Raw genomic sequence first — 24187 nt, 5'->3', positions numbered from 1 at the left:
AGCTGCTAGCATCAGGGCCTTAAAAGACAGTGTTCAGGTTCTCTCTGCCATAAACTGTGAAAGTAAATACTGCCTATGGAGAGTTCTGAAATAGTTTTCTACATGAAGAAGAGTTATTTGAGTCACTGTAAAACACTGGACTTGGAACAGCCTCATTATTTTTAGTAGCTTACTATCACTTATGTGATTAAGGACAGCATTAAGTGTTAAAGTATTTATTGAAGTTACTAAGAAGCTAAAGGATTGTTTCTTGGACATGCATTAATGCCAGTCTCAATGGAGTATTTAGAAAGGAGGTATTTCTGACTATTCTAATTTGAGATCATTTGGAAAACAGATAGCAGTACCTTTATACAGTAAAAAATAACTTAAACCAAACTGGGTCCTTAACATTTGGGACCACAGGTCAAATACTTCCTTCTACAGACAAGTCCCTCCATCTTGTTGTGGTCCACTGAAGTGCATCATTCGCACTAATCTGATCTTAAATCCAGAAGCAGCAACTGGAATCTTCCTCTATGTATACACAGTGAATTTAACCTACCACTTGCAGTGGAATACATTCTCAAAAGGGCAATCAGAATGGTTTCTTGGGTCTACTGAGCGGAGTGATCCATAAGGACCTATATGGTTAGCAAAAGAGAGTTGAACGTCAGAACAAACTGGGGTTGGTTTTCCTCTAAAAACAATACAAAGCATCATAGTTATTATTTTTTTCTGAAGGAGGGAGGGAAGGGAAGACAGGAAGGAAGAGGGAAACAGAGGAGAAGAGAAGGAAATTAATGGAAATCCCCAAACCTTTACTCACCAGAGGGCACTACACTGTATCCTCAAAGGTGATCAAAGCTCCGGCTCCTGAAGGGCTTCACCGCTCCTTTACAGTGGCTCTACACCCATACCATTCCTGTGCTGCCTTTATTTTCATCCACCTCTAAAAACACACCACTCCGATTTATTTTAAGACTGAAAGTACTATGTCCCATTATATAATAATGAGATGTCATTAATAAACCCAGTATTACATTCTCCACTACACAGCAAAGGACACATCTAAGAAAACCTGTATTCCCAACCTATGGTGATTTGGCCTCTTAAAAGCAGTTAGGTCTCATTTCACCCACACCCTGTCTTAAATCCACCTTTAAGTTTTATAACTTAAGATACCAAAAACCTTGCTAGTCTTCTACTGATATTACTACTTTTTTTTCAGGTGGAATCAGTGAAATTAATTCCTGCTATTGATAACTGATATGTCACAGCTGATTGATCTTAAAACTTACATCACTTTCATTCAAAGAAATTTGATCCCATTAAAGCCAAATAGCAGCTGTGGCCAGGAGGACAAATGCTGTTACTAAAAAACACAAGAGAAAGCAAATTAAATGCAGGATTCAAAGTCAGTTATGAGAGCTGACATCACATATTTCACAACAGAACAAGTATTTATCAGTTACTGAGCAACTCCATCTAAATTAGCCAAGCCTTACAACTTTATTCATTTATGAACCAATGCCTTGAACAAAAAGGACTGCATATGTCGTTAAGTATAATGCTTATCTTCCAACAAATTAAACAGGTGAACATGACTAGTTTAGCTCATTTTCCTCTGTCACAATTTTAATTCTGCCACATGTCAGATGATAAATGGGACTGTCTAATATTTGAGGATGACCTGCTGGGTATCTACAATGTTCACAGACAGTGTCACAGTTTGTAAGTCAGAGTGGTTTTGCAAAGACTTACAGATTAATTAGGTCTCCAATCACCAAACACTAACACATAGCCAGTCTTCTTGAAGGAAGTGATACTACTCACATACTTTAAAAATAAAGTCAGTGGATTGCTAGATTAGTAGCATCCAGAGCAACTTACCACGTACGTGCACAAATGCACAAAGGAATTCCCCACTCTCCATGACCTTCTCTCTGTGGGCTTCTGGTGTTCAGTGAATTTCCCATCTAATAGATTTCCTACATTTCTGTGGGGTTTGTTCTTATTTGCTACATTTCAGTACAATTACCTTACTTCACAATTTCAAGTGCTGTTCCTAAGTCCCTCCAAAGTTTTCACCAGTACTTCACAATTAATAACCAGAAGCAATTCAGAGGATGTAGCTCCTCAAAGAAGCAAAAATGCACCTCTCCTCCCTCCTCTTTTGGCTGAAGACAGCTGATAGCAGATGTACAGAGAACAAGAACTTGGTAAGCGCTCGTTAACACCTCTGTGCACTGAGTAACTGGAAATTTTTGATCAGAAGTAGTAGCTCTGTGCAACAGCCTCTCAGAGAATTTTCTGGCACTCATTTGTCTAGCCTGCCAAACCCATTTAAGCATTCACAGCATCCTGTTGTAAAGAGTTTTGAGTTTACTGTATTTGAAGAACCACATGCTTTTATTTGGTTTAACATCAGTTAGTTTCACCTGTCCTCTAATTCTTAACTTTAGCAGAAGCAGTGGACAATGACTCCCTATTCACCTCCTCCATACCATTTGTGATTTGACACAGCTTTATACCACCCTTCATCATGCAATATAGGAGCTGTTCTTCAACCATCATCCTCATCATTCTTCTATTTTTCCCCTTTCTGATTTTTTTTCTGTGCCCTTTGGCAGATAGATGGAAGGGGACCAGAACTGCACCACACTCAAGCTCAAAGCGCACCTTGCATCTACACGGTCACATACCGCTGTTCTGTTTCTTATACACCCTTCCAAATAATTCCTAGCAGTCACTTGGCTTTGACTGCTCCATGTTAAGAAATGCTAAAACATATAATGTATATCCTTGCTAACTAGATAATTATGCAGATACATAGTTTTACAGGCAGGCTGCCTATACGGGTTCAGAGACACAGGGACAGGAGTGTGATCTCAAAGGTAGAGAGACAACATCCTGTTGCAATACATCTAATACCAGTATTTTCTGAATAAAAGTACATAAAGAGCCCTCAGGCAATCTGCTTCTATTTAAATGGCTCTGAAATTGATGTGCCCCATTTCTACTTCATCCTCTTTACTGGCAGAGGGTTGGAAGGTTTACCAACCAATTAAATAGAAGACACATGTAGTGGCATGCTTCATAAACATGAATACAATTTAAGCACTCACACTACCCCCCAAATAATCACTCTGTCCACTGCCCAAGTTAGATATTAATATTAATTACAAACAAGGGTTTGTAAATACCAAAGTCTAAAGTACATGCAAAACCAGAATGATTCCTAGAAAGGTATTAACCCGTATGTCTGTACAGCCTTGAAATTCCAACTTCTCTTTCTTATGCTTCACTAATTATTTTAATGACTGCTTATTTCTCCTGACTCTTAAAAAGATGCAGAATATGACCACGAGAGATTAATCTGGCAAAATATATACTCAAAGGGTAACCTAGGTACAACCTCTACATGCACATCCTCCCAGTGTTCCCGCTGTTTTTTCCCCCTCTACTTTCCTCAACACCTTTTCATACAGCTGCAATTTGAAAACCATTTCATATTCCAGCTTGAACAACAGTGAGTCACAGACAGCTAATCACAGGTCCACAGTAAATAAAGTTAACTAATGTTTGCAAGTCATTAAAAGCATATGTTCATCAATTTCTGGAAAACAGAGATCAAAGATTATAACTTTTAAAAAGCAGTAGAGCTATGGACATATATGAATATATGATCATACAGATACACTTCGCATGTCATCCCACACTCATTCGCTATCAGGTTCTGAAAAAGACATTAAGAAGCATGCATCCAACTGCTGCAGAAAGCATGACAGACTATTGCTTTCATTATATCAAACCAGAGTTTCACCCATACGGGTGAAGACAGATGGGTCACAGTATTTTTGTGAAGCCAAGGAAATCTGATGAACATAGCGTTGCACTGTATTACCTATGATTCCATAAACTGTGCATCACATACTTACTGTATACAGACAGTCTGGAGCCATGAATATTTACGTGTTCTACAATTTCTCAACATTTGCCAAAACCTCTTTTCAGTGACAGAATTATGTGTTTCTTCAAAAATATTCAATTACCCCACCCACAATAAGACCACAGAAGGGAATACATTTGGATTTCTAGACTAAACTAATTTGAAATTAGTGGACAAATCAATACCCTACTCAAGACCATTTCTCTCTAAGAATTCTCATTGCTCCTAAAAGTTGCAGTTGGCTTAGACCTTACCATTGATAGGGGATCCTGCTTTAAGATCGTGCTAGTGAAGCTGCATACTAGTTTAATGTTTTGTGTAATAAAGTATTTTAATTTACTATATAACTCAAACTTGATTACTATTAAAATAGCCTTTACCTTAACTGCTGTAAAGATTATTATATCTACTTAACTGTTACAAATAGGGGCTCCATTAGCATGAGAGATATTAGCAGCTATTGAATAATTTTTTAAGTGCATAAATCCCAAGGACAACTGAAAGATCTTTTAATCAGTGATTCTATTAAAACATTTCTTTGGAGGAACTTACAATCATAAAGGTAAGACCGTACATCCCACACAGGTGAAGAATAACCTCCTCAAAAGGAGTAAACATTCCAGGACATACAAACAGTGCACAAAATAAATCCCTTTTACAGGCTCATGAATTTATGTAGCAGCTTCCCTGTTCCCCTAAACAGTCACTGGAAAACTGTTGCCTACAGTAAGACTACCCATCGTCTCATTAACATTTGGAATCACTCCATAGAACAAAAACAAAAAAGTAATGCAAGATGTGAACAGAGGAAAACCAAGCCGTTCAATGGACTCTCCCTCAAAACATTCATCACTCATGCAAACTGAATGCCCAGTTCAGGTGCCCCATTTTTCAGCACCAATATAGTTTCAGATGGGTTATTCCATGTACCAGGTTATTATAAAACAAAACAAAAAAAAAAAACACGAAAGAAGGAAAAAAGTAGCAGGTATTAACTCTTCTCCCTTTACTTGGGTATGAACTTTTGTTCATAAAGTACAAGACCAATTAGTAATTCTAGTAACTGGAAGTCATTCATCTCAACTTTTCTAAACATGCCACACATGGGCATTAGTTTTAAGAACATGCAGAGAGATCAAGATCAGCTAAAAATCTCTCACATATAAGAGACTTCACAGTTTGATGAAGCATTACTGTGGGGTATTGTGTGAAGAAAGGCTGCTAGATTTTTTTAGCGACTATTATGTATCTCAGCATAGAGAATTAGACGTTCTAAGTAAGCCCGATCCTTAACCCACCAAGAGGAGGACCTCAGGGAATGTCCTTAAATGACTTAATACTTTCTGAGCACAAACACACACACACAAAAAAAATAAAAAAAAAATAAAAAAAAAAATCACAAGAGGGCTCCACTACTGTATCTATCAATTGTGAAATCTTACAAGAGTTTTTTCAAGTTCAAATTATTGGAATATCAACAACTTAATCCATAAAATGATTTGAGATCTACCATCTGGTGTCACATATCATTACTCAGTGGAAACTGCCCAGTACAGAGATACAAAAAACATCCAAACGAGCAACTGGATAAAAGAGAGACCTGAGCACATACAGACACCAAAAAACACAAGATACCTGAACCCTTACTGCAGACCACCTTCTTCCAATTTGCCTAAACATGACAGTTGGTAAATACAGACTACACGTTACAGAAGTTTTTAGATTCCTCATTGACGCTAAAACCTTCAAGTAGTACTTTCCATCAGATGCAATGAGGTACCTCAGCAGATAGCCATCTCAGGTGTCCTGACCTCAGTACTACAGTCCTGCCACACTGAAACGCCTCAGCGAAAAGCCATCAGGGTTAGGAAATTCAACCACATGAAGAATGGTAGCTGGATGCAGCCACTGCTCTCTCCATTGGCCTCTCATACAGTATCAGCAAAAGTACAAGGCCTCTATTTTTAGTTCTACTGTGGGGCTTATCTGGGTGCAGCAAATCTAAAAGGAAAAAATAGAGAAGTCTAGAATTATTTGCTCCGTAAATATCATAGAATCTCCTACTCTACAAGGAAAACCATTCTGCTCAAAGCCTTCATTGCAATTTAAACCCTCAATGAATCCCAGAACCTTTTAATCCAATGACAAATCCTTTCTTCTTTTTGAGTCCCCTATAATTCTGACAAATTAGACTTAGGCTTTGTGTACTGAAATGACTTGTACAAGTGTTTAGTACAAATATTTTGTGTACGAGTTCTTCAGCAAGATCTTCTGGTCTTGCCTTTTAGAAGAATTTTGGGGTAATAATGACGAACATACATGTCAAGATAGATGTGAACTGATATAGTTCAATCGAATTACTGGAAGGTACAGAAGGAAATGCAGCCTCCCCATCCATGCAGTGTTTAAAGCATTCCACCATCAATTTACATCTGTGTCAGACAAACGAAAGCAGTGTCAGAATTCGCATTCTTTATTTTGAAGCATCCAAAACCAACACAGAACAGCCAGATTATCTACTACAGTCAGCAACTTGTTTTCAAACTTAATTTGTGTGATGTTTTTCCTTTTTAAATCCCTATGACACACACCTAATCACGAACAAAGATTATTTTGACACCATTGCTTTCAGCTTCTCAGTATTCCTGTGGGATACCTACCTTCATAAAGCAGTGCTTCCCACCTCCCTGGAGAAGTTAAACTTTTCTCAGATGATATCAGTAAACCCCTATGCACGTACATATGTATATGCATACATGCACATAAGTACAAGCCATAGATACAGGCAGGGAAGGTGAGGTTCCTTAATGGATAAGGCAGATGTTGCAAGCAACATGTCCCTCAAACTTTTCAAAACTGATGTCAAATAGTAAACCTTTTCCCATCATTTCATATACTTACTTCTAAAAGGCAAGAGCTGACTGATTGAAGGCATTTACCGGATCTGTAGAAAACACAGCTGGATTTATCTGGTCTGAAAGATTGGTCTGTACCTGCTTTTAGGGAATGTGGACCTACTGGTTACCTACATAGTATCCTATGAATTCATGCACTCATGCATAAATACTCTCTCATATAAATTAAGCAATACATTCTCACGTAGGAATACAAGAAATGTCAGTTAGTCTCTAGAATAGTCTTATTTTATTGGTATACCATCTCTTACTCATGTCACTAAGTACATCAATAATGAGTGAAGGGAAAACAAAAGTAATCTGGTATCGAACTCTGTGTTATAGAAGAGCTGGTTTGTTGTGCCTTTAGCAACAGTAATAACACACTGATAGTTTGCACCCGCCACGGGAAGCGCCTTAAGCTGGAGGATCTGCTTATAAAGGCATGACTTACAAAAAACCCCCAGAATTTGCTTACAAAACAGAAAACAGGACTGTAAGCTCTTGGGAAGGTCAAGGCATGATTTTTTTGTATACATATGCTTAAAAAATAAATTTATGATCACCTACGCATCTAAACTTAAGCAAAGCCTCACTCATAATTCAAAGGGAAACTCCTGAAAGACAGGACATTACCAGAGAGATGGCCGTTCTCTATAGTTGGGCACTTGCACTTTTGTATTAAAAGGCAAAGTGGTGGGATTTTTTGTTTTTGTTTTTTTTTTTTTTTTTTTTTTGTTGGGGGTTTGTTTGGTTTTGATTGTTTTTTTTTTAAACCAGCAGTTAAGTATTCAAAGAGAGATACATGAATGGAAGTATCTGACAGGCACTTTCAAACAAAAACAATCTACAAATATATATATTCTGTCTTTCAAACTACACTACTAGTAGAGGCAAATACAGATATTTTCACCACCTTCACTACCAGTTCTCATAGACAAGTGACTGAATTCTTTAGCCTTAGTAATTTAATTTAAAGTTAATATGGAAAATTATGAGCAAAGATTGGACTGAAGGATTATCTTCTTATGAAAAAGATCACTAAAGCAAGAGAGAAATAGCACAACAAGCCTTTATTATTGCTTTTTGAACAAATACACAGATTTATCTTGTGCCGCTATAGTACCTTCAGCAGCTTCATTGTCAGGTCCCATTTTCTGCTCCCACCATTCTCCCCTTCTCCTGATTCAAAACCATCCCTTTAACACATCATTCCTAATTAGATGATTAGTGCTTGGAAGGGCAGGAGATAAGTCATTTGCATAATTTAATCATAAAAAGAAGTTAAAGATACAGATTTTGCTGTTCGTTTGTACAATTATCTTCACCGGCCTGGGGGGCTGAGATATTAATGTGATTAAACAGTATTTCTGCAAACAGGCAACTGTGTGTCCTCTATTAAAGCAGAGCTGGAGGCAAATGAAAAATTAATTTTAGAAGACAATCAATTTTATTCTACATGACTGTAATAAATAACAGCCCATCTGCAGACAAGTCATTAGGCCCTGGGAGGCTACATGTGTCACAAAGTCTAAATGACATACAAGGCCAAATTTTCCACCAAAACCAAAATGAGTAATAAACAGTCCACCAACTGCCATTGCCTTTCAGAAAGTGCATAGGATTTCCAAGAAATCCTGTTTCCCAGGTGCATGTGTAAAGTACTAATTGCTGACCACGCTTTAAGCTTGTAGAGTATTCAGAAATACAGGTACACGGTAGTTTCACCTTCATCACGTTCGCAGTCTCAGCTTGAGAAAGGTTGAAGTTTTCCCACCTATATTGGTGAACACCAGTAACTAACAATCCCTTGTATTTTGCGAGGCTGCTGCTGCTTTGAAACACAGAATCAGTAGGCCTTGAACAGAGCTAAAGTTTCTTAGACACTGCTTTTCCCAATACTCTACTGAAATAATTTTCAGTTGAACAGTTGCAAAAGAACAAAATGATTTTAACATGTGCAAGAACTTGAATCAACAGCAACAACAAAAAAAAGACTTTTCTGAATTCTACGTGCAAGAATAAATCAAGAGTTGACTAAATAGCCATGATGCTACCTATAATACTGTAAACTTTAAACATGTACATATTAAGTACATAATAATTATCAGTTTCCTACTTTTTATGCTGTTTAGGTGCATATCTTTTTCCACTACTCCTTACATGCAGTCACCTCCACTCAGAAGATTAAATCCCCCTCCCTTGATGAAAAAATGATCAAGATAGAGCATAATCATATTTCATATATATGAGATTAAGTAAGGATTTCACATATCAGCAGTGCACAGCATATACACAGTTACAACTGTATGGTAGTGACTCTACAGAAAATATTGTCTTTTAATCACCATTGGTAAATACTTCCCAGAATGGGAAAAGTGAAAATTCCTACACAAGCTTGCACAAACACCCTGTAATCCCCTATTCTTGGCAAGGGTTCACCATGCAATACAAGCACACATTTTTTGACTACTTCTAGCCTGTGTAGTGCCTTTCATCAGAGGGATTCAAATACACTGAGATTCTTTACCCGAATGTTTTGGGGATCCCCTATGTACCTTCTGTACATTTATTGATTATATCTCAATATTCTCTATGTTATATGAGTATATGGACTTACAAGAGTAATGCAAATCTATCCAAATATGTGATTAGCTAAATAGGTAACTGATTTCCAATGAATCCTTTCAATATTCCACTTAGAAATTTGGACAAAGTGTTTCCTTGTGTGGACCAAAGTGACTTACAGATTAGTTCATGGATATGCATTTAAGTTTTGATTGCTTTCTGTGCTCCTGATCCAAAACCACTAAAATCAATTGAAAGACACTGGTTCTGCAACAGTTCCATTGCAAAGTTTCATCTGCAATGAGGTCAAAAGAACTAAGGAATCTCCTCCTTCACACGAGATCCAATGCCTTCCCATTCATTCAGTCCCCTCTATAGTGCTGCATAGGAAGCGTATGGCCAAATATTAACACATTCTTTATCTGAGTTGTTAACACTTAAAATACCTTCAGTGTTAAATCTCCTCTACTTTTTTCTTTCTACCCCATGACTCTGCTGGGTCAGTTTCTGACCACCATATAAGACTCAACAGCATCACTTCAAGATACACAATAAATCGAATAGAAAGACTATCTGCTCTGAAAAAAAGGCATTTGAAGCCAGTGTTTCAGTATAGGGCATTATGAAAAATCAACAGTGGAAAAAGGCAGTTTCCAATTTTGCCCACAGTCATGTAACAGAACTAAGCAATCATCCTAAGCACTTAAATAAAAATATCCTTTGCCCACTTACTGTCTGTAGATTTGTTTACTATTACTCCAATTCTCACAGCACTAGACATCAAAGGGAATTAATCTGGAAACAATGTGACATCATCAGATAAACTATTTTGGGTGCGTAAGATGGTAAAAAAAGCACTTCTAATCAGAAAGCAGAAAAATGAACAGCAGCATCAAAAAAACCTACCAAAACAAACAACTTCCCACAAAACAGGTGCTTAGAGAAGGGGAAAAAAAAACAGCTTACAAGGCCAGAGGATCTACTCAACCCCTATATCAAAATAGGATCAAAAATATCTTAAGGAACATTAAACTTGAAAGACACTTTTAAAACTTGAAAGACAACTCAATGACCATTCAACACAACAAGTGAAGCCTGCAATTGTTGACTGCAATGGAATGCTATTTGCGGACTTCGCTATTGTGTTGTTATTGTCAATGACAGATCAATCTAGACCATGGGGGGAAGGACGAGGCTGTGTAGTCACACAGCCCCAAGCACCTGAAGGTGTCAAAGAGAAATTCCAGGGCAGCAGAGGACAGGGGTGGGGAGGGGGAAATTATAATCACAGAATAGGCACAGCAAGAAATTCTACAAGACATTCAGCATACTCTGCATGCAGCGTACAGATCATCGGCGCTCTCGCAGCAATTCTAACCCGCTCTGGTCATACCAGCCTACTGCACACAACGCACAGCAACTGCAACCTTTCTTGGACTCCCTTGCCTGACTGTGCAGGTGCTGAAGGACTGAATTGTTCAAGTGTACTATCTGCAGTCCAGGCCTTCTAACACCCAGGAATCCCAGACAAACATACCGCATCCGCCAACTCAGCCTCCCTGTTCCTCCTTTCTTCTCCCTGTAAATCAATAACCAACTCCTACTAAGGGCTTACGCTTTGTGAGACAACTTCACTGTGAGCCAGCAGCAGGTGGGCATTAGATGGGGTATGTGATGTTCTTTCGTCTTTCCTTTCTCCCCCTCAGAAAGCAGACAGGATGGAGCACCTATTACTACCCAACACCGGCAGCACCGTAACTTATAAGTAACCTCATCTCCTTCTGAAATCATCCACCCATCTCAGAACCGTGAGGCACTCAGAGGATGGCTACATTCACATAACTTTTGTAACGTGCAGGTAGAAGCCAACCAGCATAAGCAAGGTTCCTACCTTTGTTTGGCTGGCAAACTTTAGAGAAATAGTTACGCAGAAACAGACAAACTGCTGTAGGATAGGAGAAGCCAATGCAAGATCTATCAAAATACACTTACAGATGCAATAAAAGACCAAAATCATTCAGACCATAATACAACACGTTATTTAAATCAAATGCAGTGCTGGTAGAGTAAGTCCCTAACCTAGCAGGCTTACACGCCAGGCATGCGTGGCATGCCTGGCAGGGCTGAGCATCTCTGTTGCTATCAGCTAAGTTTGGGAAAAAACAACAAAAACATAGAGCTTATACTATCATAAACTTCCATGAATGGATAAAAAAGTTCTTACACAGAGTTTCTACCTGGATCCGAGTACACCAGCCTAAGAACTCAGTCCCTCAGCTCATCTTCATTGGGACAGCACAAGTTCTTAAAACGTATTTAAGCGTCGACTGCCATACTCCAAACTACTCCACAACTGTCACTGCATTACTCAGCGAAGATCCTGCAATAAAGATATCTCAAATATTTTTTTTCTTTTGTATCCAAACCAGTATGAATACAGATTCTCCCAGTATAATAAAGGGTTAAATTTTTCAGTCAGTAAGACTAAAAGCTAAAATTGTAAACCTTTAAGGATTAATAATAAGATGGAACAAATTTGAAGAAAGCACAGTAAGATAGGCAAGATATGTGAATAATCAAAAACCCCTCTATCTTATCATGCAAGAGAAAAGTATTTCATGAAATTGCAAGACTGAGTTCCAGCAAGAAGAAACAGATCTGAACCAAAAATCAGTTGTGCAACAAGTAAGGCAACTTATAAGAACAGAATAGAAAGAAGTGACAGTGATTATGGTGCTGATCCGAGACAAGAAATCTTAGTTCTAGTGTACGATAGCAGTTAATTAACCTTCCCAAGCACTTCTGGCTATGAGAGCGAGCAAGGTTTGCAGCACATTACAGTGATCATTCTGGCCAAACCTTTTCCGAGGGCTCCTTCTAAAAGACGTGCCACGGCCAGGGAAGCCGAGAGCAACGCACCACCCCTTCCCCGCAGGTACAGCCCGGAGTCAGAGCGCCGCACACTGCTGTGCCGCACACGCGTGTAAGGCAGCAGGGGAGCAAGTGGTACGGCATATTTAGCAAGTCTCGCAACAAGAGCATGAAGTGCACTGACAGATCACTTTGTTCTGGATCTTAGTTCTCTGCAAAACAGTCAGAACAACCTTGTAGCAGGAAAAAATAATTTCTTAATGATGAGACACTCAAGGCATTTTGAGAACTCGCCTATCTATACATGAAGTGCCATATAAAACACCAAATAAAGACTTAGAAGCCTACAAAAAAAATCCTCCACAGACCTACAAATACATATTTCACTAACAAACTCATGCAACTGGGAAAACACAATGCTGAGTTCACTACCTTAGATCCCATTTCAGCATTCATGTTCTGCTGTTTTCTAACTGCCAACATTTTACTACATTGTCCTGTTTGGGTTTTTTGTTGTTGGTTTTGGGGTTGTTTTTTTTTGGGGGGGTGGGGGGGTGTTTGGCTGTTTTGGGGTGGTTTTTTTTTTCCAACATGTATTTTAAGCCTCCTTGGAAAGACTTGACATTTTTTCCTACTTCTATTTTTCAGTATTATCTCAGAACCTTTTTAGACAGTCGTCCTCCTTCAGCACACAATGACATTTAAAAGTCTGAGGACAAGAAGGGGCAGCTCCAGAGACCTGCTGCAGTGAAGCGAGGTGCCTTCATCAACTCTGCGAAAAACAACAGGGATCATGTTTCACAGACACTGGACACTTTCTGATTAACTGGTATAAAAACAGTCTATTAGATATCACGTAAAACTTGTACTAGGCAAAAGCAGCTGTTACATGTGCAAGAAAACGCTTAATGCATAATATTTTAAATGTGCTGATTAGAAGTTCTAAATGAAACTCACAATATTTTTTCTTTAAACTAGCTCCATCTTCTTAATTAGCAATTCTTAAATTACTCTAACATACAAGTAACTAAATCCCCCTACTGGCACTACGGCTGTGCTAAGAGCTTTCTTACAGACACTTTGGGGTTTTTTTAAATTACAAATATTCCTCCTTGGCTAGCAGTGGGGAATAAGACAAGTCAGCTGATCAGCACACACATATAGGATTTCAGGAAATCATCTGAGACAGAGAAGGCACAATCTGAAAATGACACAGCTGCTCCACAGAGGGTTGTTACAACTCACCCTCTGCTCGGGTAAGGCAATGGCAAAGCGTCCGTATTTGCCTGAGTGACTTGTTGGGGGCAGCAACCACACCAGTGGCTGGCCGTGACATCTGTTCATGGCATCACCAACTTCCACATAAACCAGTCATCCCAATGAATGCCAATCAACTCTTTCTTCCACAGCTCACTTACTACTTCTCTCTGTAAACTGGTTGCCCAGAGAGGCTGAGAGTCTCCATTTTGGAAATATTCAAAACCAGGCTGGACCCAGTTCTCTAGCCGACCCTGCTTAAACTGATGAGTCAGACCAGATGATCTCAAGAGGACCTTGCCAACCTCAACAATTCTGTGATTCCGTGAAACACGTTAGAGTTGGAACTCTATGGTTACACATACGGTATAAAACAGTTTCAATTAACTTTATTCTAAAAGTATTCTAATTCCACTATCCATACCAGTTTGGAAACGGGAGAGAAAAACAACTCAATACTCTGTTGACTGGTAGTACCATGAGGGTACTCCAAGCTAAGAGTTCCCTTGCCACAAATTGGACAGAAATGAAATTACATGCTGAGAATGTTACTTACATGGCTATGAAAAATACAAAAAATTTAAGACCTCTAGTAAGGACACCAAGAGAGCTCATATAGCCATACAAAGTCCATTTTGGAAATTTAGCCTGTGTCCATACCAAATGCAATTTAAATTAAATTTCTGGATTATTCCAAAGCCTCTCTCTTCATAAATATGTCTGCAAAACTTTCAAAAAAATCTAAGTTAATTTCCACTGTTTGGAAGATAGGCTTTAGAATAATCCAGAAATTGAGTATAAATTGCTTTTTATGTGTATGTGTGTATGTTATACCACTCAATGTGTGTACATATACAAATATGGGATTTATGTAAGTAATATATAAAATCTAACTTTTACTTTTACTTACAGGGTAGCCTGTGGTTTCTGATATGAAAATTGTGATCACAGGAGACTATGGCTGGGAACAACAGTGATGAAGGCTAAGAACAGTGAATGCAAAACAACGCAGAAAAACAGTATTGAGATTCTGTCAACTAAAAATCAGAGTCACCTCTGTTCAACACACTAATAGGACCTGAAGGGGTTCATCTCAGCAGAAACAAACAAAAAGTAGAGGTGGCATTCAAAAGAATAAGCACAACCTTCTGGCATGAAGAACATTTCTGCTTCTTAGCAGAGCAAACCCTTAACAGGCCGGCCTACAAGCTGGTGAGATGTATCAGGTTGAGTCTTGACTAGAGTAACTGAAAGCAGTGCGCTGGTGATGCAAAACATGACATATTTCAGTATCTTCTAGTCAAACAGACTAGACTGCACATACTTTTAGACCAAATAAAACAGTTAACATGTTGATTCTAAAACTATACTTTTCACCCATCCAAAAAGTAATTTTTCCTTTGCTTTTCCCTATTTAACCACCAAGTATTCAAGCAAAGTAATCTGTTTTATAGGAGGAGTGTAATAAAAAAAAGAAAATATCCCAAATCATTACAGGAAACGAACTCAAAATTCTACGCCTACCCTACACTTCACATCACACACAACTACAGCAAGCGTTGAGGGCAACTGAACTTGTGAATTGAAGCGGAAGAAGATTTCAAAATATTTAATATTTTCACCGGATTCGCTGATATGATACACATCACAGAAGCTACCTAGCTAAAAAAAAGAACAGAAAACCAGTTGAATTGCTGGGGGAAAATTTGAAGGAACGTAAATTAAGGATCTTTTCAATACTTACATTCCTATTGTATATAATAAAATACATTTCATTGCAATACTTTGGTGTCTGTGTGCCAAATCCTTAGCTAATACTGTCACTAGAAACCTTCAATTAATGACAACATGAATGGAGCTTTATGTAGCATAGATAATAGAACATATGCATAATACAGCTAGATACCTCAAATTTTACACATTACTAGTAAAAAGCCCATTAATAAAGAGTAATCCAATAAAAGCACTGTTTGTGATGGCATTACCATACTTTTTAGTGTAAGTAAAAAGAGTCTCCCTCCTAAATAACTACTAAATGCTTCGGGTTCTAACATATTGCTGCAAGCTATAATGGTTATAACTGTTAATCCAATACACCTTTTATACAAACCCATAAACACATGAGTGGAAAAATAGCACAGATGTTCATCTCTAATGCAATTTCCATTCAATTTCCTAAGTGCAGTCCCTGTGTGCAAACTAGCTTAACGTTATGTTTAGCTTGCAAATTCTTTTAATAAATAATGAATGCAATAAAACTGGTAGATCAATGGCAAGCTGAGAAATCATAAAAAAAAGCCTTTTGCGCTCATGCTGTTGCCGATCTCAAACTTTAATCCAGCGACAGATCGATACTACTTTTTCTTTTTAACCCATCACATAAATAGCAGATAGACTAGATGTAGGTTAAATGCTGTTACCAGATATCAATTTCCAGAAACTTGATAAGATCAGACAAAACTGCAATCGAACATTTTATTCCTTAACATATACACAACAATATACACTGCCAAACATTACACTTGAAGGCACTGTTCAGTAATGAAGCGAACACTATTCATTTGGTTCGGTTCTTGCACATATTTTTGGGGAAGCGGTATTTGTAACTGAGTCAAGAAAGACTCTGACACAATATATTTTAATGAGCAAAATGCACTTAGCAGGTCAAGATGTACTGATGAGGAAATATAATCTCCCCACGCTTGCTAGTGACAAACTTTATACACGCACACAAAACAACATAGCTGTGCTACCAAAACAGAAGCAAACAAATTCATGTTTTATAGGATTTGTATATCGGAACCTTCTGGGTCAGGTATCAAAGTACATAAGTTAATAGGTATCGGTGTTTCTTACAGGTTGAACAACAGGGGGAGAGGGGAAACTCTAAGTCACTCTGGATAACCATGCTTTACCAAGAGGGGACGAAGATCAAAAGCACGTAGCCTCAAGGGACAGCTCTAATATCAAGCAGGATAAATCTAAATCACAAAGAATCATTACTAGCTAATGTACCCGTGCTTGGTAATGCATGTTTAATCATAACAGACAAAAATCTTGCCTTAGCTTACACTGAAGGAACACGTCACAGATGGCAGGAACTCTAAAGTATCCTCATCATGTTTGGGTTTGCTATTAGTATTGTTTATCTAAACAAACACTGAAATGCTTCATTTCCATACACCTACAGGGGTTTACTACACTGATAATGACATGAAGAACTTATAAAAGAAACTAGATGGGAACTTTCTAGGTATTTTTAAGTAACTTCAGAAAATCTGAAATAAACATTTCTGGAACAGGCACAGAAAATAGTAAAAATCCTACGTCCAGCAAGAACAAGACCAGACCCAAAAGCATAGCGCCTGTCTGAAAATGTCACATACGCCTAATTCTTTTAAATGCAGGTTTAAGGAAGTACGTCCCACCTTTGACGAGAAGGGTTCAGATCCTAGAAATATTTCTAAGTTCTTTGCCCTTGTTCTGGCAAACTTCGACTGGCATGAAACGGAGGCTCACCTCAGCAAAGTCAAAACAGAGACCTTACAGCCCAGATTTCAACACCTTTTTAATACTGATACTGACAAACAGCTCTTACACAGGGCAATTCCAGCCTGCAAGCAATGAAATAAACATCTTTAAAACATCTCAGAATGCTCATTTTAAATGTTTTCTGCAAAATTACCGAACTAGGTAGATACTAGTTTCTCACTGGAAGGCCACCGCCATACAACAAAACATTCTTTTCTAATTCAGTGATTTTTGCTGTGCTCCTCGGTTCTGCCCAAGTTGATTTTCACCTGCCTTTAGAACAAATGTGTGCACACAAACAGAGGCTGCGTGTCCAACCATAGCCCCAGTGTGAGAATAATTTCCCATTAGTGAGCTGGTCACTTCTGGAAGCTTTCTAAGTATAATGCTATTGCCACACATTGATATATTGGTGAAAGAAAGGCAAATATAACAATGCTAAAGCTCCAACTCATTTGAATAAACTGTGAATTTCTATTACATATATTGTTTCCTTTATCAAATTGGAACTACTGGAGCAAGAATACCAAGAATGCCAACATAAATCTAGATCTGTTACAGCCAGTTTCTCCAATTTATTCTCAGAAGCCTTAATGACAAAAAGTCAAAGTTCTCTTTGGGGGAGAGATTAGGCAAAGGAACATTCGCGATAATTTTTAACACTAAAATAAACCGTCACAGAGAAAGAGATCAGGTTTAACAAAATGACTGAAGCAAATCACAAAATACTATTTTATCTTCTAAAGAAAAACAAGGAAGACCACAAGTGGTTTAATAAAGACCAAAGAATAAAAGCCAACAAAAACTGTGCGTAGCCTACTTGGGAAATAGATCTTCATTATTCATGGCAGAGTACTTCGTACAATCCTTTCCAGAATTTAAAACTGTTCCACAAAGACACATTCCAACCTCTTACGATTTGTGTTCCACAGGTTCTGTCCAAGATAATGGATACCAGACTACACAGATCAGAAATTAACGGTGACCAACAACTTTTCTAACCTATCTGGCACTAAATGGTAAGTGGTAACAGAAACATAATATACAAGCTCTCCTATTTTACATCTAACTGATGTTGAATCCAGACACATTTACCCTTAAAATAAAATTATTAGTATTAAAAAAAGAAAGAGAAAAAGCCTTACTTCAGCCTGTAATCAATTTGGACACAATGATATTCTATTTATAGCTACACTTTTAACATGATCTAGTCTTATATTATTTATTTGGATCATTCCTATTACAATGAAATATTCATGTTGAGAAAGTGGTTACTCTATTAAGGAGCTATCCTATGTTTAGATTTTAATATTGATCTCCACTATTTTAGAATAATTAATCTTTCTGTACGGAACTGTATTTGTCTGACTTTGTATTACAATATGATCAGAAGTTTAGCATCTTCCCCACAGTGATGTCATGATTAAATTTATATTTTGACCTATTCCTAAAGGCAATTTAGTTATTCCAACAGAAGGGGGAAAAGGGGATACCGCCACTTTAAAAGCTTCAATCTCTTTGACATTGCTGGCAGTGTATGGGAACATTAATGCATCTGTCATGATAACAAGCTAAGAATAACATCTAGACATCAAACCGAGCAGAGAATCCATCTGAAGTGATTCATTCAGATCTGTCTCATTGATTTATTAAACACAGGGCAACATCTGCAGCCTCACAGAGCCGCTTGGCAAAATTAATGCAAGATCAATTCAAATGGAAAAAAGTGCAAAAGAGATAAATCAAAACACAATTTGCATGCAGTTCCACAATCAGGCTTATTGGGTGCAAATGCTCAATTTCCCTCCCAAAGCAAATGAGTTTAAATGTTGTTTTATCTTTGTAGAATTGTGTGATTTGAAGTGACAGTGAAGAGTTCTGCAGGTTGAAATGGTGAAAAGAAAAAAAGGAGAAGAAATGCTTGCAAAGACCTTTTGAATATGCAACAAGAATATCATTAATACCTAATTGTTAAGCTTTTTTGTCTTTGCTACAAAAACAGAATTTTTCAGTTGTAGAAGTCTCAGTAGAAAATTACATATGTATTATGCATATACACATGCAGGAAACATACAAATACTCCATTTTGGAGGAGAAGCATGTTATACTTCAAACCGGGAGCTCTATTGCCCTGAAAAAAGAAGGGAATTTTAATCAAGGCTTCGCCAGATTATATACGCTTCTGGTGAAAATATTCAAGTATTTTAGCAGTTTTGAACAAGCACAGACTTTCAAGATGTCCAAAAAGAAAGAGGGATTTTTCCAGAAGTATCATTAATCTGTTCAGAAAGTGGAAAAATTCCTCTCTGCATCTCCAGCAGAATCTACTATGCCAGTGATCTCTCTCGAGAATGTTTTAAGTGAGTCTCCTATCCAAGGAAGGAAAGGAAACTGAGAAATCTAGCATTGTTTTTATTTGAACATGCTACCACCTCCAAAATTCACAAGTTTGGCCAAGTCTGAATGCATACTGAACATTTACTTAGTCGAAGGAGTTTATATCATCAGATGTCCACATTTAAAATCAATATACAAGGAAGCTCTGTGCAGTGCTACAAGACTGGATTGCTTCAATTGTAATCTTAACATCATTCTCTTAAAAGAGAACATTGCTGACTATAGGGTAGCCTTTAACAGACAACATGACTAGACCCTCATTATCTCATAAAATAAAATGTCTGCATTTGCTGCTTAAATTCATGCCTAAAGCCTTTTATTGTTTGTGAATGGCCAAAGTAATACAAAATATTGGCTTAACTGGATACTTTAAATTATAAACAGTAGCCATGTACTGAAATGCTGTTGTCTGGGAAGTATTCTTACTATTCACTGAATACTCCAGGACAACACTATGCTTTTTCAGTAGCCAACAGCATCCGTCAAATACAGAAACCCTGCATAATAGGTTACGATCATACTCATATAATCCTAATTTTAAGGACTGATATATTTACCAGCATAAAAATACTTTCACTACAGTTTTACATTTGTTTTTTAAATAAAACCTTATTATAGTTTCCTACTTTAAGTAAACATTATGCTTTACTACTAAAATTAAGCACATGGCCATAATGTAAGTAATCTTCTAACGTATCACAAATTAGTAACTAAATTTTGTATATATGTTGTAGTCGCTATTCACCTGAAGATGCTACCTGTCATGAAATGAACGGTTAGTTTCATTTTACAAATGTCGCTTCCAAGTTAGATTACATGATGATGGCTAACGACAATCAAAGTTAGGAACACTTTTGTTTACACGTGAATGAAAGTTATACACCTACTGTTTAAAAAAAGAAATCGAAAGGTCAAAGATGCTAGATTACATACACAGAATATAAACATACAAAAAAACCTTTCACTTACAGGTATATTTCTCTGCAGCTCTTACGAGCTCTGTAGACAAGCTCAACAAAAAAAAATACAACAGAGTAAGCAGGAAAAGTAGTTCTCTTTTTTCAATTATATATAATTGGTGTTTGTATTCCAATTAAAAAAATTTTTAAAAGTGTACACTAACGTAAGAGATTGTTAGTTGACTCTTAAAAGTCAACTAACACTGACAACAATGACAGCCAGCATTTCCTACTGCTTTTTTTCTGGCAGCTCTTGAGTTTAATGCAGTACTTCTACAGTATTCAAATGTATAGATGTGTCTCTATAAATTAAAAAAAACATATACTACAAAAGCACAATATTCAAAGCTGAAAGTAATGCTGGAGTCACACAGTGGAACAATACAAATCGAAAGGTTTGCTTCTAAAAGATCACATTTTTCCAAGACTACGCTTCCCAGGTACAGAACCTAAATCCCGTACGTGTAGCTGCAACAGTTCCATCACATTTTATTTGGTTGGTACCATGCACTGCAGTGTTTCCCAGGTCACTTCACAGCAAACCAAAATCAGATCACTTGTGTATTTAGCTATTTTTACCCAACATTCTCCCCCATTAAGTATGGGTTGTTCAAGGAAAGAAGTAATCCTTAAATAAAATGATGTATTAAGCATTCGATCAGCATGATGGAATACAATTAACATTGTTAAGTTAGAATACTTGAGAAAAGTTTCCTATGTGCTGATAACACTTATCGTGCATTACACCTGAAACCACGAATGCAAAACACATTGACATCAGTAGGTTATTTGAACCAGTGGCGTTTTCAAGAGGTATAAACAAAGGCTGAGCAACGCTTCCATAAATGAGAAGCATTTTAGGAAAGGTAAAGGGATCTGCTATTCCTGAACAGGCAAAAATACACAGTGCCCTCCTAACTAGGCTGGGAGAGCTTGTGCTTACGCACGTGTTGAATGTACTGAGTGGAGAGCTTTGACTCCATCCATATATGCTTCTGCCCTATTAAATCCTCCCTCAATGGTGCTCCCGCCATATCTTCAGTCGTGGACCAGCTCTTCGCTCCACTAACTGCTCCTTTCAGACCCTCTCAGAGCATCACTTGGCTCCTCACTTACAGCTCCCCCAGCCTCCCTTCTCAGCTGCTCCTCGCATTACTTATTCCCTTTTCCTATCACAGCCATAAGTCTTTGTCAAAGGAACAAAAAAAAGTCACGAAATACAAGTTCTAAACGTTTAACGCTTCAGCATTTCTTGATCTTAAATCGTTGGTTGTTAGAGAGCAGAAATCATCAGACTGCATCTAAAGGCTGCACCATCAGATCAGATCCCGCATTTCCCTAAGGAAAAACTTCGGCAGAGTCACAGAAATTGAGAAGACGTATTTCTTGAACGGTCACCTTTCACACCGGTCGAGTTTCCGAAACATTTCGGAGAGGCATTTACATGTTATATGTGTCCCTTAGTAATCTGAAATTAATTTTATTCAAATACACTTGTCTCAGACCTTACTTATAACACCATCCTTTTAATAAGGCATAGTTGTGATGTCACGACATAGAAACAGGCAGTGGGAGAAGGTGTTATAGAAAAAACACGAAAAAGCACATGCTTCAAATAAACAGATGTAGGAATTAGGTGCGAGCATCTCTAAAATGTCACCTTTAACATAAAATAATTTCAAAGAAAACAAATACTGCTATTCAAGAACGGGCGTCCGGTCTGCTCCTGCTGCAGCTCACAGCAGCGAGAACAGGATCAGGCCCCGAATTAGCGCGTGCTTGAGGTGCTCGTAAAAAAAAAAAAAAAAAGAAAACAAAACCCCACCCAACACGTTCGGTGCTCAGCAGTTAGAAACAGCGACTGGAAAAAAAAAAACAAAACCCAAAATTACTAAAGATTTGCATGCTGCAGGTCAGCTATCGCGCTCAGAGCTCTCCGGAACAACCTCTGCAAAGAAAGTTTCCTGCAGGCAGCACGCCGAGATGCAAACCCTCCCGCAGAGCTGCAAACCCTCCCGCAGAGCCGCCTCGCCAGGAAGCGTCACCTCCGAGCACCCCGTCCTGCACCCTACCCGCTGCACTGCCTACCGCCACCGAGCCCCCGGAGGATGCGGGGCGGGGGGAGACCGTTATCATTTCCAAAGGCAGCAGCCCTGAGGTCACAAACCAGGATTATAACCCCAAAGTAGGAAGGTGCCGGCAGCGATCTCCCACGACCACGAGCCGCGCTGGGCTCCGCGATTTAAGCGGGGCAGGGCAGGGGCTGGGACCGCACCGAACCTCTTCATTGCGTGACGTAAAATTATTCCGGATCGACACCGAGCAACAGTTTGCCCGTCAGCAGCCCAGCCGGCCCCGGCGGGAGCGGGGAATCCCGAGGGGAAGCGGAGCTTTCGGCGGAAGGAGAATAACGGGGAGAACTTTCAGGGGTTTCGCGGGTGGTTTTTTGAGGGGGTGTGTGCGGCAGCGCTCAGCCCGCCCGGCCAGGGGAAAAGTTTGGAGCCCGGGCCGGGGAGTCGCCCCGCTGCCGGCGGCCGCGGCCACAGCGGGGGCTGCGGGAGCCCCGCAAAGTTTGCCGTGTCGGCACGGCCGCCCTGCTCACCCACCCCACCCCACCCCGCCGGCAGCACCGCACCGCAGCCCACGCACACCGCCCCCCCCCACGCACAGCGGGATGCCGTGGGGAGGGGAGGGGAGCGGGATGGGACCCGCCGCCCCCACCGCACCGCGCCGCACGCCGGGCACGGCTCCCCAGCGGCCGGAGACCGAGCAAAGTTTCTCGGCTCACCTCGCGTTGGTGCAGTCGTTGTACAAAGTTTCGAAGTCCTTCCTGGTGATGAGCTTGCAGCGGTTGACGCCGGGCTGGATGGCCCCCAGCCCCCGCAGGATGCGGACCTGCTCCACCGTGCACACCACGGGCGATATATCCAGCCGCTTCAGCTTGGTGTAGACCGTGTGCAGCCCCCCCACCAGGTGCTTGAGGAAGAGATCAAAGACCTGCGGCAGGCAGATCAGCTCCTGCCCCTCCACGAGGAACGAGGCCACCTTCACCCCGTGCAGGTCGACCATCTTACACTCGTTGCCGCCGCCGCCCCCGCCGCCGCCCGCGCCGGCCCCGCCGCTGCCGGCGGAGAGGAAACTGTTGACGAGGCTGTTGGTGAGGCGCGGGGACTCGGCGGGGCTGGAGTACAGCGGGTCCGCCCGGAACAAGCCCGCCGAGCCCCCCGCGCCGCCGCTGGAAGTTGCGGCGATGACGGGCGGCGCGGAGACAGCCATGGCCAGCCCGGCTAACCCCGCCGCGGCTCGCCTCAGCCCGGCTCGGCTCAGCCCCGCGCGCGCACTCTCCCCGCGCTCTTTGCGGTACTACTAAAAACAGCGCCGCGCGCCCGCCCTCCCACACGCCGCGGCCGCCGCCAGCCCCGCGCCCAGACCCCTCCCCAACGCCGCCGGGGCGGAAGAATGACAGCGCCCTCCAGCCAATGCGCCCCGCCCGCCTCCAGCGCGGCCTCGGCGAGTGGCTGGCGGGCGGCGGGGCGGGGCGGGGCGGCGGCGTCCGCAGCACCTGGGCGGCGGGGCGGGAGGCGTGAGGCGGACGGGCGGGGTCGGTACTGCCGCCGGCCGTGTGAGGGAGTGAGGGGAGTGCGCCTGCTTCGCGCCTCTCCCCGGCTACCCAAAACTCCCTCTCCGCGCCGCGGGGCAGGAAAGTTTTGGTGGGCTCTCCCCGGGCCGTGAGGAGATCCCGCGGGTGCGGCCCGGCGCTCTGATAGAGAGGAGGGCAA

General features: G+C 40.3%; 1 protein-coding gene across 2 annotated transcripts in view; it reads right to left on the bottom strand.

The window, feature by feature from the left end:
* The window catches only part of DACH2 (dachshund family transcription factor 2), a 311231-nt gene extending 287423 nt beyond the window's left edge, over positions 1 to 23808 (bottom strand). For both annotated transcript variants that reach the window (XM_075106655.1, XM_075106656.1), the window contains exon 1: positions 23197 to 23808. In XM_075106655.1, coding sequence (XP_074962756.1) covers positions 23197 to 23684 — 488 coding nt within the window. In that variant the 5' untranslated portion in view covers positions 23685 to 23808. The remainder of the gene's footprint in view (positions 1 to 23196) is intronic.
* Between the last annotated feature and the right edge of the window lie 379 nt (positions 23809 to 24187).

This window comes from Phalacrocorax aristotelis, chromosome 11, assembly GCF_949628215.1.
Source record: "Phalacrocorax aristotelis chromosome 11, bGulAri2.1, whole genome shotgun sequence".
In the NCBI taxonomy this organism is placed as follows: domain Eukaryota; kingdom Metazoa; phylum Chordata; class Aves; order Suliformes; family Phalacrocoracidae; genus Phalacrocorax; species Phalacrocorax aristotelis.
The sequence above is the reverse complement of the archived record's forward strand: the minus strand, read 5'-3'. Positions and strand labels throughout refer to the sequence as shown.